Consider the following 14,505-nt stretch of genomic DNA (forward strand, 5'->3'; position numbering starts at 1 on the left):
GGTATTTCGTCAATCACCGCCGCCTTGTGGTAGAACTATGAGCCAGAGGCTTTGGATGAAGATCCCGATTGTCCAGCTGCCTAGACCTTGGCAGTATCTCAGCGGGCGTGCAGTCACGAGTTATGCAACTAGGGGGCGCGTGGCGGTGGAACACTAGTGTTCTCTTCTGTTGTTTCTGCCAACGATAACAAATCACAATGATGATTAGGCAAAACCCCTGGGGGATTCGTCAACTTAGCAAAACACAAGGGCAAGGAATGGATTCCGCAATCTCCAATAAGAGCCCTAGAAACGTGAATTCCTGAAAGACGGGAGAAGTCTTGAGTCATAGCCATCGGCCACTTGGTTACTTGCCATATCTTTGCCCCCTCCCTGCGCGTACTAGGGCAACGCCATACAGTACATACAATCGACAATCTTGGTGCTCCTTGACTTCAAAGGTGTGCTGGATCCTGTCGATCGGTCAGCACTTGGTCAGTACTCAGCATTTTGTGAACATAATCCGATCCCTATATCCACATGTTTCTGGGCTTGCAAGAGTCTATGGTGAACTCTTTGAGAGCCTTTCTACAAAACGTGGTGTCCAAATGGATATCCACTCTCTCCATTCTTCTCCAACTTCGTTGTTGATAAAATGCTGAAACAAACGCTGGAAGGTCTTGAAAACCCCGGTGTTAAAATTGTTGCCGGTGAGAGCCTTGTCGATCCTCAGTACGCAGATGACATCGCCCTCGTCTTTCAAGACCACAGCGAAGCACAAGCTCATCATCATACCATCTTTTGGCATGCGCATTGCACCTTCAAATACAAAGCCATGCTTCAGAACCCGCAGTCTCTGAGCATATCCCTTGCAATTCAAGGAGAATCACTGAAGATTTAGGAAAGTTTTACCTACCTTGATAGTTTTATTAGCTCTGATGAAGCAAGTGAGAAATCTTAAAGACTCGAATAACATTTGCTAAGTTGCATCCCTTATGGCGTCAAAAAGGTATCTCACCAGATCTTGAGGGTCGTGTGTACCAGGCTGCAGTCTGGGCTGTGTTGCATGACTGCTTGACGTGGCCTCTGCNTACATACAATCGACAATCTTGGTGCTCCTTGACTTCAAAGGTGTGCTGGATCCTGTCGATCGGTCAGCACTTGGTCAGTACTCAGCATTTTGTGAACATAATCCGATCCCTATATCCACATGTTTCTGGGCTTGCAAGAGTCTATGGTGAACTCTTTGAGAGCCTTTCTACAAAACGTGGTGTCCAAATGGATATCCACTCTCTCCATTCTTCTCCAACTTCGTTGTTGATAAAATGCTGAAACAAACGCTGGAAGGTCTTGAAAACCCCGGTGTTAAAATTGTTGCCGGTGAGAGCCTTGTCGATCCTCAGTACGCAGATGACATCGCCCTCGTCTTTCAAGACCACAGCGAAGCACAAGCTCATCATCATACCATCTTTTGGCATGCGCATTGCACCTTCAAATACAAAGCCATGCTTCAGAACCCGCAGTCTCTGAGCATATCCCTTGCAATTCAAGGAGAATCACTGAAGATTTAGGAAAGTTTTACCTACCTTGATAGTTTTATTAGCTCTGATGAAGCAAGTGAGAAATCTTAAAGACTCGAATAACATTTGCTAAGTTGCATCCCTTATGGCGTCAAAAAGGTATCTCACCAGATCTTGAGGGTCGTGTGTACCAGGCTGCAGTCTGGGCTGTGTTGCATGACTGCTTGACGTGGCCTCTGCGGACAGATGAGTTGTCCTCAGGCTTTGGACCACTGATGTCTCAGAAGCGTTACTGGTGTTGGATGGCGTCGGTGGATTCGACGGCTGCCCAAATTTAGGATCAAATGACATCTATTTATAAGTTCCATTCTAGTGAATTATTCGAAAAATCACCTGTGCGAATACTATTTTTATACATACAAATCAGCGTCAAAGTCAGGTGTGTCCTAAGTGGCTGCGCTTTCCGTCGAGTTTAGATGCTGATCAAGATGCTACTCTAACTGATATAAGTAGGCATAAATTTGGACGAAAATTCACCAATCAAACGACATGCTGAGAACTGTTGCACAGAGGTAAACAAAACAGCAGGGACTCCAGTTTTCTCGGTGACAGTGCTTGAAATCAATTCCCGCTCTATAAGAAGTAATGACCTAATCTGAAGTGCAAAAATGTTTGCTTTCGTCCCGTGAATGCGACTGGAAAAGCCGAGTACAAGTGCCACACTTATTGAGAATTATCGGTAGTGATTGGTTCACAACACTCCCAGGGCATTCCAGCTTGCAGATCTCCACCTGTCACTAACAAACCGACGTATTTTGCAAGAGTCAAGACCCGTCAAAAAGCAATTTCTAAAGGTCTGCCTCAGCATGAGGTGGAAATTCATCGAACCGTAACAAACTGCTAACCGGTGAGGCGGAAACGAAATCCCGTGATGCAGAAAATGCGATGCCTATTGTTCAAGGAGCGTTATGCGTGGTTATTGACTCGCGATAATCGCGTGTTTGCGCAGGAACTCTCGTGGCTTGGGGTATTCCAACGGCAATGAAACATCAAATTCGTGTGGCAATGAGAGTGTTTGTCTGTTTTGGGTTCAAGTAGAACATAAGGCTGAGCAGATCTCTGAGACTGTGTTAACCTGATGACGCCCAAGAAGAGTGAAACCGGTTGTAGGCTGTCGAAGAGTTTTTAGAAAGCTTGTGACTAGTGTGTTACGCCCAGACAACAAGTACTGCAACATCTCGAATATCACACTAACTGGAACATGAAGCTAGCGAATATACACTCATTTGCAAACTAATTTGGTTTTTCGGGGGAGTCAGCTGAAACCCAGCTGAGTCTCTCGGTTTTGATGTTTGGGCTGTCAAGGAGTTTTCAGCAACCTTAGGAGTAGTGCATTACAAAATATATATGTATCGTGATATCTCGAACATCCTAGCGGCTGAAACATGAGGTGGCTTGGTGCAGCATTTTCAATTGCCTGAGAACATCACAAACGAGGGATTCAGCTGGGTCCCATGTGAGTCTCTCGAAAAAAACAAATTAGATTGCAAATGAGTGTATATTCGCTGATTTCGCGTAATTTGGCTTCAAGTAGAACATAAGGTAGACAGAAACTCGGGGACTGCGCCTACCTGATGAGCCCCAAGAAAAGCGAAATCGGTCCTGGATTTTCAGCAATCTTGTGAGTAGTGGAACATTCCGGTGAAACATTCAGATGATGTGAACTAGAAACTAAGTTGGATTCAGTTGAGTCAAAATGAAACTTGCTTTCAAATTAAACTAATTCTCAAAATATGTCCAAGTTGAGTTCAGGTATCACATATAGGATTGTGTTCACCTGATGACCAGCAAGAAGGGCGAAACCGGTTGTGAGCTGTCAAGGAGTTTTCAGCAACCTTGTGAGTAGTGTGTTACACTTAGACTAGGGAAAATCATGCCATATGGTGGGTGCTGTTTTTGTCGTGTAAAACCAAGTGAATATAGTATGCGAAGCCCGAAAAAATCAAATTTCTCATGCACTTCGGAAACCACAATCACAGAATGAAATTGTTTTTATCTATTACCAGTGAGGTCACCGGCCTCAATCTTGTCATAGGTTCATGCTACGCACACACCTGAAAGGTTATCTCCGTTTGTTCAGCATAGATTGAATTTACTTTTAGGATGAAAATTCTATTGGGAAATTAATAAATCTTCTTGAGAGTTATCGGTAGTGATTGGTTCACAACTCTCCCAGGGTATTCCAGCTTGCAGAAGTCCACCCGTCAGATGAACAATTAGCCGTTTTGCCGCGAACGACTGATTAGCAGTGCGACTGAGTCGAACTAAGGCATCATAATTCGCCACTCCGCCTTCAGTGGCTGAGTTCCTGTTGATTGGCTCCTTGAGTTAGGATTACTCAGATAAAAGTCTCGCGTTGACTGAAGGGACTTACAAACACGATGCCGTGTGTTCAACCTAGGAGACCTGCAGGAAACTCGTTATCTTCGGTGAGGAGTGCCATCTGTTTAGCCCAAACTAGAACCTTGGTTAGTTTATTACTCCTCATAAGGTTGATGGGAAATCTGAACACCCTGACAGAGATTTTTGCTTCTTTGCGTCTCATCAGGAAATCGTAGTTTCCAAATCCAGTTCTTGCGTGTAGACCAAGCGGCGCTTGTGATTCACGCCTTGGTAGAATGTCTTGACAGGGAAAAAGGCATTTCCTACTCAGAAAAAAAAGATTTTACGAAAGATACTACCTTATATAGAATTATGACATTCTCCGGTATTAGGAAGTCTTTCGCCTCAATTTTCTAATAAACTTCGTAAGACTCAAGACCTGTAAAAAAGCAATTTTTAAAGGTTTGCCTCAGCATGAGGTGGGAATTCATCAAACCGTAACGAATTGCCAACCGGTGAGGTGGAAACGAAATCCCGTGATGCAGAAAATGTGGTGCCTATTGTTCAAGGAGCGTTATTGCGTGGTCATTGACTCGCGATAATCGCGCGTTTGCGCAGGAACTCTCGTGACTTGGGGTATTCCAACGGCAATGAAAAATCAAATTCGTGTGGAAATGAGAGCATTTATTTTAACGCCTCCTTGTAAAAGGTGATCTAAGCACAGGAGGCTGGATAGTGTCCGAATGCAATAAACCCTCTAACTCAAAGAGAGTAGAATGTCAACACCTTCGAAAAACTTCGGGATAAGCAGAGCTCAGTTTTACGTGGGTGTAAAATAACGTCAGACTCGGCCGATTCAGATTGCTCAAGAAGCCCCGGCCCGATAGGGAAAACTTGGAGCTACCTTCGATTAGCTGTTCAGCTGCTTGGGATATCATCCAGGGGTGAGAGGCACTATCCATGAGAACCATTGAATGATGCCTAATGGATGGGCAGATGGAGCTCTATGAAGAGGTCCGATATCACGGTTGTGATTCGCCCAAAGGCCAGTTGGGACGCTTCGAATTGGACGATGAGATAGTGAACAAACTAGTAAAACCATGCCCGTATAGGAAGCAACAGATGGCCGGCTTCTCTGCAGTGAGACACTGACGACAAAAACAAGTCGACCCCCAGTCCGTCTGACTTGCGTCCGTCTCTTCCCTATCCTTTTCATCTCCTCAAGACTCTCGAGTATGCGGATCAATAACCGGCAGCATAAGTAGGACCGGTTTATCTTCCAGTAGGAATCAAAATACGTACGCAACATCTCAACTCTCTGTCCCATTTAGTAGACCGAGGAGATCTGTCAAACAAAGAAGGCCCACGTACCAGTCCTTCAGGTAAATCGGTCTGTCTAAAGTTTGTCAAAAAGGTGAGGAGGACACTGGTTCCTCACCTCTTACCATTGGCTGATTAGCTGAAAGCTAATTTTTTGTCAGGCTCGGCAATTAGTTTGCAGATGTCTTGCCACCAATTGAAGTAACCTAAACGATGCTCAAGTAGAACATAAGATTGACGGAAACTTGGGGACTGCGCCTATCTGATGAGCCCCAAAAAGGGCGAAACCGATCGTGGGCTGTCGAAGAGTTCTCAGCAACCTTGTGAGTAGTTTCCTTTCGTGAGAATATACAGCGATATCTCAAATATCGTGCCAACTTAATCATGAGACGGCCTGTGTGCAGCAACTTCAGTTGTAGAATATCATAAACGAGAAATTCAGTTGAGTCTCTCGTGAAAACCAAATTGATTTGCAAATGAGTGCATTTCTCGTAAGCGATGCTCACTTTAATGAGCTTCAGTTGTTGTGTGAACCTCGCACACCGCAGAGTGAAAGAGTATCTTGGCTACCAACCTCATCGTTGCCTGGATTCTGTGCGCTCACGGTGGTCCGCTTCGAAATCCCCATCAATCACGGTAAGTTAAATGAATAAATTTAACCAGGTTGACTCTACTCGTATGTCCATCAATCTTCCAAAATCAGGAAACGAAAGTTCATCCATCTTCCAGCCAGTGATATTGAAATGGAAGGCGATCAGATCCACCAACGTTTCATCGGTCTAACAAAACGAGAGAAACATTCTGCCTAGACGGTTCTGGAGAGTAAGATGCGAAAAGAGGAGGGACGATTGAAAAAATGTCGGTTCAGGGGGCTGGCTTGTGAAAAGCTTAGAGTATGTTTGCGGCTTAAGTACAAACCAGCTGGAGATGGTTCCGTGGTGGGAACTTGGTGCTGGAAAGTCCGAGGTTCGAACCCAACCAGAGTATCTTGACTGCCACTATCCAGGCTTGGGTAACCGTTAGTATCTCAGCTCTTTTGGTTCCTTAGGTGGCACCGTGACCAGATAACGAAAGGATGTTGTTTACTTGTAGATAAAGCAACGTTTGTTTCGAATGTAGAATCACCTGTTGAGTCGTGTCGAGAAAAACTTCACGTCAGACAGAGTTGGCGATTTGGTGAACTTTGAAAATAAATGTTTTTACCAACAGTAGCCTTCGACGTCCTAATCTATGGGGACAATTTCAAATAAAGGGGGTGAACTGGGATGCTAAAATATGGCTTGGAGCTGCATTCGTTAAGCGGAAGTGATCGAAGCAGAGTCAGCGTTTCCAAGTAAATATCACACAATGGAGTAGAGAAACACGAGGGTGAGCACTTAGTTGAGACTTCATCCTGTCAGTGAGGTAGTCTGTGTTGAAAAATCGGAAAACGCTGTACAAACGGTTTATCCATATTGGAAATTATCAGCAGTGCGGACCACACAACGTTTTGATGGGTTGGAATCAATGACCTCACGACTAGCAGTTTGAACAAATGATCGTTCGGACACGGGCGGCTGATCAGCAGTATGGCTAACTTGCACTTGAACAAGATGCAGCGTAATTCATTCTGGAAAACCAAGTCACGTGGTCAGGTGGCCTTTTAGGATGGATTAGCTTCGATTGTAGGATTAAATATCCGTTGAAAATGACCACATCTCCTCACACCACCATCGATCACATAAGTGTCCGCGATGACCTTTAAAAAGGTTGGGTGGCATTAATTTGGTTTTTCGGGAGGCTGACCTTGAACCCAGCTGAATCTCACTTTTTGATGTTTCGAGGCAACCAAATGTGCTGCACCAGCTCGCCCCATGTTTCAGTCGCTACGATATTCGAGATATCACGATACATGTATATATTTGTTGCCCGGACATATCACGTACGAGAGATTCAGCTGGGTTCCAAGTGAGTCTCTCGAAAAACCAAATTAGTTTGCAAATGAGTGTATATTCGCTAATTTCGTGCAATTTGGTTTCAAGCGGAACATAAGGTTGACGGAAACTCGGGGACTGCGCTTACCTGATGAGCCCCAAGAAGGGCGAAACCGGCCGTGGACTGTTGACTAATTTTCAGCAACCTTATGAGTAGTGCATTACTAATATATAAATGAGTAGCATCTAGTTTAAATGACCAGGTAATCTGCTGACTGAGGTACAAACACCCTTGACATTCACTCGACTTTATGGGTTTCATCAAAGAATGACACAAGCTCAGACCGTCCGGGAAACAGGCACCGAATCTATGATCTGCAGACCTTGCGAGATATTTGTTAACAGGTGATAGTTAACACAAGAGAAGTCCTTGACCGGTCGACTACCATCACAGTGAATCCCGAGCTGTGCTGAGCTGTGCGGCACAAGGTAATATGAAGAAAGGTGAATTCATTGGCTTTTTTGGAAGTTCACGCTTCCGATTTAGAGAGACAATAAGGGGGTGGCATAACTTCTTATCAGGAGTGTCAGATTCCTGAAATTAATCCCACAATGCCCGAAACCTTCAGAGACCCTCAACATCTGCCAAAATCCGATGAGCGTTCAAGCACGCCACACAAGAACGGGCGACTGTGATGAATGCTCAAGCTTGACGTACAAGCATGGTCAATGATTATGGGTGTTCACCAGACGCCGATCAGACAGCCTAAATCACTGTCAAAGTGCAGATCAAAAAACGCGAGATCCCTCGTAAGTTTCGCACTCGTTTGTTGGCTGTTGTGTTCCTTATTGATTAGTCTCCTTCCAGCACCAGGGTTCTAAAATCAGCAATTAGACACAAAACTTTTCTCCTCTCTTCTGTGGGAGTTCATATCAGATCCCTTGGTCTAAAATTACCTGACACGCGTTTTTTTAATGTTTTTAAAGTGAAACTATGTAAATCTCTAGTGGTCTCACACTTGTTGGTTCTTGGGGCCCTCTTTGCCGGACGACTGATCTGATTTCCTTCGCATCGTATGCCGGAAATACACCGGAAGTGCCTGCACTGCTCGAACGAGTTCTGCTCTCTGTATACTCGTCACTAAAGGCTTCCGTTTTGGTCACTGGGTCATTGTAACATCAAGACGCCAATGCCTATCGTTGAGTCAACTCTATGTGTAAAAACTGGAGTCATTATCGGTCGACTAGTAACTACCGTTATTTTTGAAGAGCATGGTCACAGACATAAGATGCGTTGAGATTTCCAAGGTTGATACAGTTTGGCGGCAGCTTGTGTTTTCTCAAAGAGTGGTTTAATCACCTGGAACGTTCTCATTGCAACAGTCTCCACCGGCTACACAAAGGTGAAAAGCAGAGTAGAATAATAGAACGCGAGAGATAATCACCTGACCAGCCGTTCAGGGCCAAATGGTTAGGTCTTCAATCACTGGCCGAAAATTCGCGGGTTCGAAATTCCCTGATATTTCTTAATCTGCAAACTGGTGATAATCCTCAAATAAGGATAAAGTAGCTATACGGTGTTTCTTGATTGTTCAGTACCGACTGAATTCACCCACAAGAAGAAATTTAAATCAAATTTGTCTCCGAGGCTGAAGTGATACAGGCAAATTTACTGAACAGTGAGAAAGACTATGGTGTGTTGAAATTTTACCCATATGGCGCAACAGGCTTACTATTGTTTCGTTGTCCCAATATAAGTAGTATGATAGAGCATTTGTGCGATGTGCACCTCTTCTTTGTGGCGTGATTCTTGCGAATAATCATCAATCACTCATTTGACTTTCCGTATCATATCACTGCGTTTGCCGATACCGTGTAGGTCGGTTTGCAAACCAATAGGCTTAGAATGACCTTCGTAGATCACGTATTGATTGGCAGGGCAAAAGACTGAGCAGTGTTCTGAAGTCCCTCAGGCTGTATGATATGTTCTACTGTCAAGCCGACCCGCCAGGACAGAGTTCAATCAGCAAGTGCGTCTGCTGAAGAAGGTGCCGCGTACCGGATCTGGTCAGATGCAACTTCGAACCGTGTGTGGATCTGCGGTGGTTTAATGTAGTACCGAGGAGTTAAACGGAGCTTCAGATTCTTTCGGGCTATTTTCATTATCTCATCAGGAACGTTTCCGAGGCAGGAAATCCGACAGTTTGAAACAGTTTGGAACTCAGTTTGAAACAAGACGTCTGCTTCTGTAGGCTTTTTAAACTCCTTTCTTGAACTAAGCGGTCCGCATTGGTTGTCGCATTTAAATTTTGTGCAAAAGATTAGCGATACGTAGCTGGATAGGAAGGGAATTTGCGAGCCACAAGTTCGCAAGTTTCTCCAACGATTGATTAATTCGTGACTTACCACAGAGGTTGATTCCAATTTATTTCGTTTATTTAGTCTGCCTTAGAACCAATAAAAAACGCATTTTCCCCGGTGCCAGTGTCTACTATCGAACGCTAAATTCTATCAGGTTGAAAACACTGCGTTCTCTTATAAAAAAGAAGTTGGACGAGGTCTTTTGATATCATGTTTCGCCCATGACTCTCCCACTGCGAGACCAAATTCATCAATTTTCAAACAGCCGCCCCGTCTGTTCTAAAAATCAATATTTATCAGTTTTCCGAGTACTGAATTCATTTAAACAATGCGAATGTGAAATTTACCGGCAATTTGATGATATTCATGTGCCGCAGCAGAATGGAAACTAAAATTACTATGAGTTTGGCAATTTCTTCCGCACGTATGAAAGTCGATCACAACTTCGTAACGTACTACTCATGATGTCGCTGAAAATCCGTCGACATCCCACGACCGGTTTCCCTCTTTTGGGGCTCATAAGGTTGGTGCAGTCCCCGGGTTTCCGTCAGCCTTATGTTCTACTCGATCACAACTTGGCTCTGTATTAATTATGAATATCGCTCAGCATCCACAAATTGTCTAACCATCTTCCGGTCTTTGTTTGACAGTCTGGATTAAAACGAGTCGGTACCAGTGAGGCTGGGAAAGTTTTGGCGTTTATTAACGCAATTCCAGTAATTACTGTCCGTGACAAATTGGCTCATTGATCTCTCATGAACTCGTAAGACCGTTTTCAGGTAGGAAAATAGAGTTGAATGATGGTTCGCGTGAAAAAATTCGCAATAGTGGCACGGTTTTCCGGATCAGCGTCGCGATTATCGTGGATGATCTTTGTCGGGAGCAAACTAACTCAAGTTGCAGAGGTAGAGTTAATGGGGCTGGACTAATGCGTCTATCAGTGCAGATTTGACACTGCAACCAAAAAGCTGTCCAGTGGGTTTCAAGCGTGTGCCACGCTACCTGACTGGCGGGTCAATCGATCGTCACAACCAGGGCAGTTACTGGGTCGTCCTTCGATCAGTCGGGCGCACCAATCACATCGCTCAAGTGTGAACACGTTCGCCTGTCTAGACGCGCTAATTTAGATGCGTCCAACGTGCGTTGGTGGACTAGTGTTTGCACGCTCGCCTCGCATGTCAGATGTCCGGGGTTCAAATCCCGGCACGGCCACTGGATATGCACTCCGGATGAGCTCTAATAAGAGCGAAACTCGAGTCCAGTGCCTCCTCTTGGTGTGGACTCGCCAGAATAAATATGCCAGGACAGGAGAACACGACTATTCAAATGAGAGTGGTGTGGCTATGAACGAAAATACCTATCCTGGAAAACCCCACAATTTGAGGAATAGTATGGGCGGTCAGGGTCCTTTCGGGTTAATGCTTCGGTCAGCTGGTCGTTATTGATTGGTGCTCACAAAGTCTGACCGTCGTTCCGAATGTCGCAGATGAGTTATGTGCAAACCGATGACGTTTCCGCGCAGCACCAGTATGCATGCACTGTAAAGCATCCGTGAACTCGTTTAACGTGTAATCCTCCATTAGGACGTTCATAAAAACAGTGGAGTTATGTTCATCTTTTGGAATTTCAAGCGTTTTCATGCTGCGAATATTTTCGGGTGTCTGCCCGTTCCTCCTATGTAGTTGGAATTGCAACTTAAAAGCAGCTGATCCCTATGTGATACGTTTGGGCACCTGCGGTGATGAGGTCTTTGGGATGCCGGCGGTATTGTCATTTTGGAGAATTGTACGTGCGAATTCGTCCAGTAGTTTTGTACGCGATCTAAATGGTTGGGAAGGCGGTTGGTTGTCCCCTGTGAGTTCCGTCTAGCCTCGGGTTGATTTGCAATGAAAGGTGGTTTCCACAGAAACGTATGGCTAATACGAGGTGTCATCAGTGCGCGCAATACAAACGCCGCTCTTCTGGAGAACTCAGATGGCGGTCCGGTGGCAAGCGTTTGCACTACATACATTGAAACGTGGCATTGTATTCTTATTGTCGGGGCTTCGTGAACAAGGTCAGTATACTTCAACAAGTCCGTTGCAAGAAGATTTATTGAAATTCGATCGCCTGATGGCGGGTGTTGTTAGCTTTGCACGGCTTGGAAAAGCCGAAAAATGTTAGACAGTCTCATTAAATGTGTGGATGTGGTGCGGATGATGCGGTCACAATTTCTGTGGGTTTGCAAAACAAAGTGGTACAAAAGATGGGCGTCAAGCATCTAGAATGAACCAGCTCTACCTAACAATGGTGACCATGCATAAGATGCTGTAAGGGTGGCTAGGTTGTGATGGCAGCGGGGCTGTACCTCTTTGGAGTTTGAGGTGAAATATGGATATACCGACAGGACGAACTTTTTTTTATAGAAAAAGACGCCAAATTTTCGAACTAGCGGTCTTTATGTCATCACCCAGTTAGCGCTTCTGGAACCTTCGTCATAACGTGTACTTATGTCTGTAACTACCGGAATATCAAACAGGTATTTTCTCATTGTGGAGAGGGTAAGAAAATCAATCGGGATACAGGCCAGCACACGTAGGTCTACATGTTTAAACATATCAAACACTGGTCACTAGGTCTTACACGATAGTTCAGAGTAGTTAGGCGGAATCACACACCGGTACCGCTTTACCGTTCATAGATGGGCGCTGTTACGGCCGAGAAGCTTATCCCGCACAAGATTGGCCCAAAGTTCAGGATGCTTGCCAGAACGGCATCAAGTCGAGCTCTGATTGGTCGAAAGTCTAGACCCAACAGGCAATCATGATCCAGTATTTACCGAATTCCGGTTGTCAAAGCCAGAATTTCCAGAATGTCCCCCTGGCATGCACTTCGTATACGACACAGTGTATGAATGTATCTGGGAGAGACGACTAAGTGGGTCAGAGGTGAGATAGCTCAGTGGTTAGAGCGCGGATTTACTGACCGGAAGGTCTGTGGTTCGAACCCGACCTCTACCTCTTGACTTCTTTTGTCTAGGCTTTGGCAACCTGGCAGTATTCCAGCTCTCGTGCTTCCTTCTGGTGGCATAGCAGTTGGGCACCAAAAGAGTGCTACGAACGAGTGTTTCTGACCTGGTTTCCGACGTCACTACACATTGTGAACATTTGGTGGTCGTTTTTGACTGGAACGCTATCCTTGGGAGATTCAGGCCGAGAACTATGCTGAGGAGTATACCGTCATTACACCATCCATACTTTAAAATCCAGAGTTAAACTCACACCGTTTCAAAGAGCGCCTGAAAGTGTGCACCAGAAAATATTTTTGCGCAGCCGATAAATAATGGGGACAATTTGTTTCAGAACAAAACAAGACTATATATTTGTACAGGACGACGGTTGCTACTTGCTCCCATAAGTAGTATCGAGTTGTTTAGCCGTGAGCACTGAATTTTGACCAACAAACATCTCGCCTTTCCCTTATGCGTATAGAGTTTGTGTGAATGAACCAGCTACAGCATTTTGAAAATACCGCCGACCAAGGTAGTGAGTTTTGTTCCGCCACGTGTCACGAGATTTCACATCCGCGCACAGCCATTCAAGATAAGTTGCTCGCGTAAGAAACCAAGAAAGAAGTCAAACCATTTTGGCATAAACAGCATGAGCCATCTCCCGGGTTCATGTAAAATTAAGAAGAAACATTGTACGGAATAAAGGTGCGCCACTAAGTTACAAGAAGTGCTTAGCTGACCAAACGTGACCTATCGCATAGGAAGATTCTGATGGCAATCATCACCGTTCTAAACCTATTCGAACTCAGATACCGAACGAATCATCTCTTCCATCTCTCTGATTGATTGTCATGGTGAACTGAACAATCAAACACGGTGAAAATCAGTTTTGATAATAGTCAACAGTAATCTATTGGACTTAGTTCATGTGGGATTTATTTTAGTTTGGTTTGAACCCTGGTCACCATTCGGATAGCTTAGTTCGTATGAAACCAAAGTTAAAACTGTGGTAACCTGAAATTTTTCAGGGAGAAATAGAGGGCTACCCGCTTTCCTATGTTCTTCTGCTTTATTTGGGTGATAATATACATAAAATGAGTGGTAACCGAATCGATACAACAAACAGGTAAATTTCAAAACGATAAATCGGTCTGATCAATAAATCAGATAGGTCTAATCTTCAGAGTTTACAGTAGTACAACAAGTTTCCTTTTGGTTAGGACACCATTCCGACCGGTCTGAGATGGGTACAATGAACCCCGAAACCAGTGACTAGGTCATTCCACAACGGTGCACCTGTTGTTAGTTGTTGAACAAAATCAAATCGGCGTGTTGAGAGATGTAAACTTGCGAAATTTTACGCCTTCAGGCAACCTCTTGCACTCGGGTGCTGCTGAGCTCAAACTTGTGCTCAGTTTCGGGAGGCATCCTCCATATCGAACGTGAGCACATGTAGATTCATTCTTCAAGCAAGAAGTGACTGGAGGTAAACAGACTGTGCAATTTTTTCCTATTGTTTTTATCGACCATTCATGTGTGAGATCGCCAGTTGCTGAGTCTTTTCTGAGAATCACTAGAAACATTAGCTGTTAGTCAGACAGCAAATGTAACTGACTTGCAAACGTTTCGCCACTACACGGTGACTTATCAACAGTATGATGTTGAGTGGTGCAAATCGTCCACTTCTGCTTGTGTTTATATGGTTTCTAAAGAGCACTTGATAACTGTGAACTGATTGGTTGTTCAAGAATTGTTTGGTCCTTAATTTGATTGGTCCGTTCAGGATTTGTGTTGCGTTGTTGGCCGTATATCTTAATAATGATAGCTGTAGTAGGTCACATGACGGCTGATGAGGTGGCAGTTGATTTTTTACCCTAGCCTGCAAGTGGCTTGTGAACGGGGGACGGGCCTCATTATATATGAATTCCAGTAAGTTAAGTCCAACAGTCCCGAGTGCCAGTGTTCCAAACCCGGTTGTTTTGCGATCAGCTCAGAAGTGAATACTTATAACCCACCAATTAAACATGATTAAGAATAGTCA

The 14,505-nt window shown here is 44.5% G+C and overlaps 2 protein-coding genes across 2 annotated transcripts; both read left to right on the forward strand.

Moving 5' to 3' along the window:
• Window positions 1-1,587: 1,587 nt before the first annotated feature.
• On the forward strand, window positions 1,588-10,602 carry T265_08695 (hypothetical protein; the record flags this gene model as incomplete). The annotated part of the gene is given in 6 exon segments (XM_009174569.1): window positions 1,588-1,596; window positions 1,613-1,810; window positions 2,935-3,015; window positions 7,025-7,148; window positions 10,255-10,385; window positions 10,417-10,602. The coding sequence occupies 6 exon segments, from the start codon at window positions 1,588-1,590 to the stop codon at window positions 10,600-10,602; spliced, it is 729 nt and encodes a 242-aa protein (XP_009172833.1).
• Window positions 10,603-11,113: 511 nt separating this feature from the next.
• On the forward strand, window positions 11,114-12,262 carry T265_08696 (hypothetical protein; the record flags this gene model as incomplete). The annotated part of the gene is made up of 2 exons (XM_009174570.1): window positions 11,114-11,329; window positions 12,119-12,262. 2 exons carry the CDS (start codon window positions 11,114-11,116, stop codon window positions 12,260-12,262), a joined length of 360 nt encoding a protein of 119 aa, XP_009172834.1.
• Window positions 12,263-14,505: the final 2,243 nt, after the last annotated feature.

This window comes from Opisthorchis viverrini (genome assembly GCF_000715545.1).
Source record: "Opisthorchis viverrini unplaced genomic scaffold opera_v5_229, whole genome shotgun sequence".
Lineage (NCBI taxonomy): Eukaryota > Metazoa > Platyhelminthes > Trematoda > Opisthorchiida > Opisthorchiidae > Opisthorchis > Opisthorchis viverrini.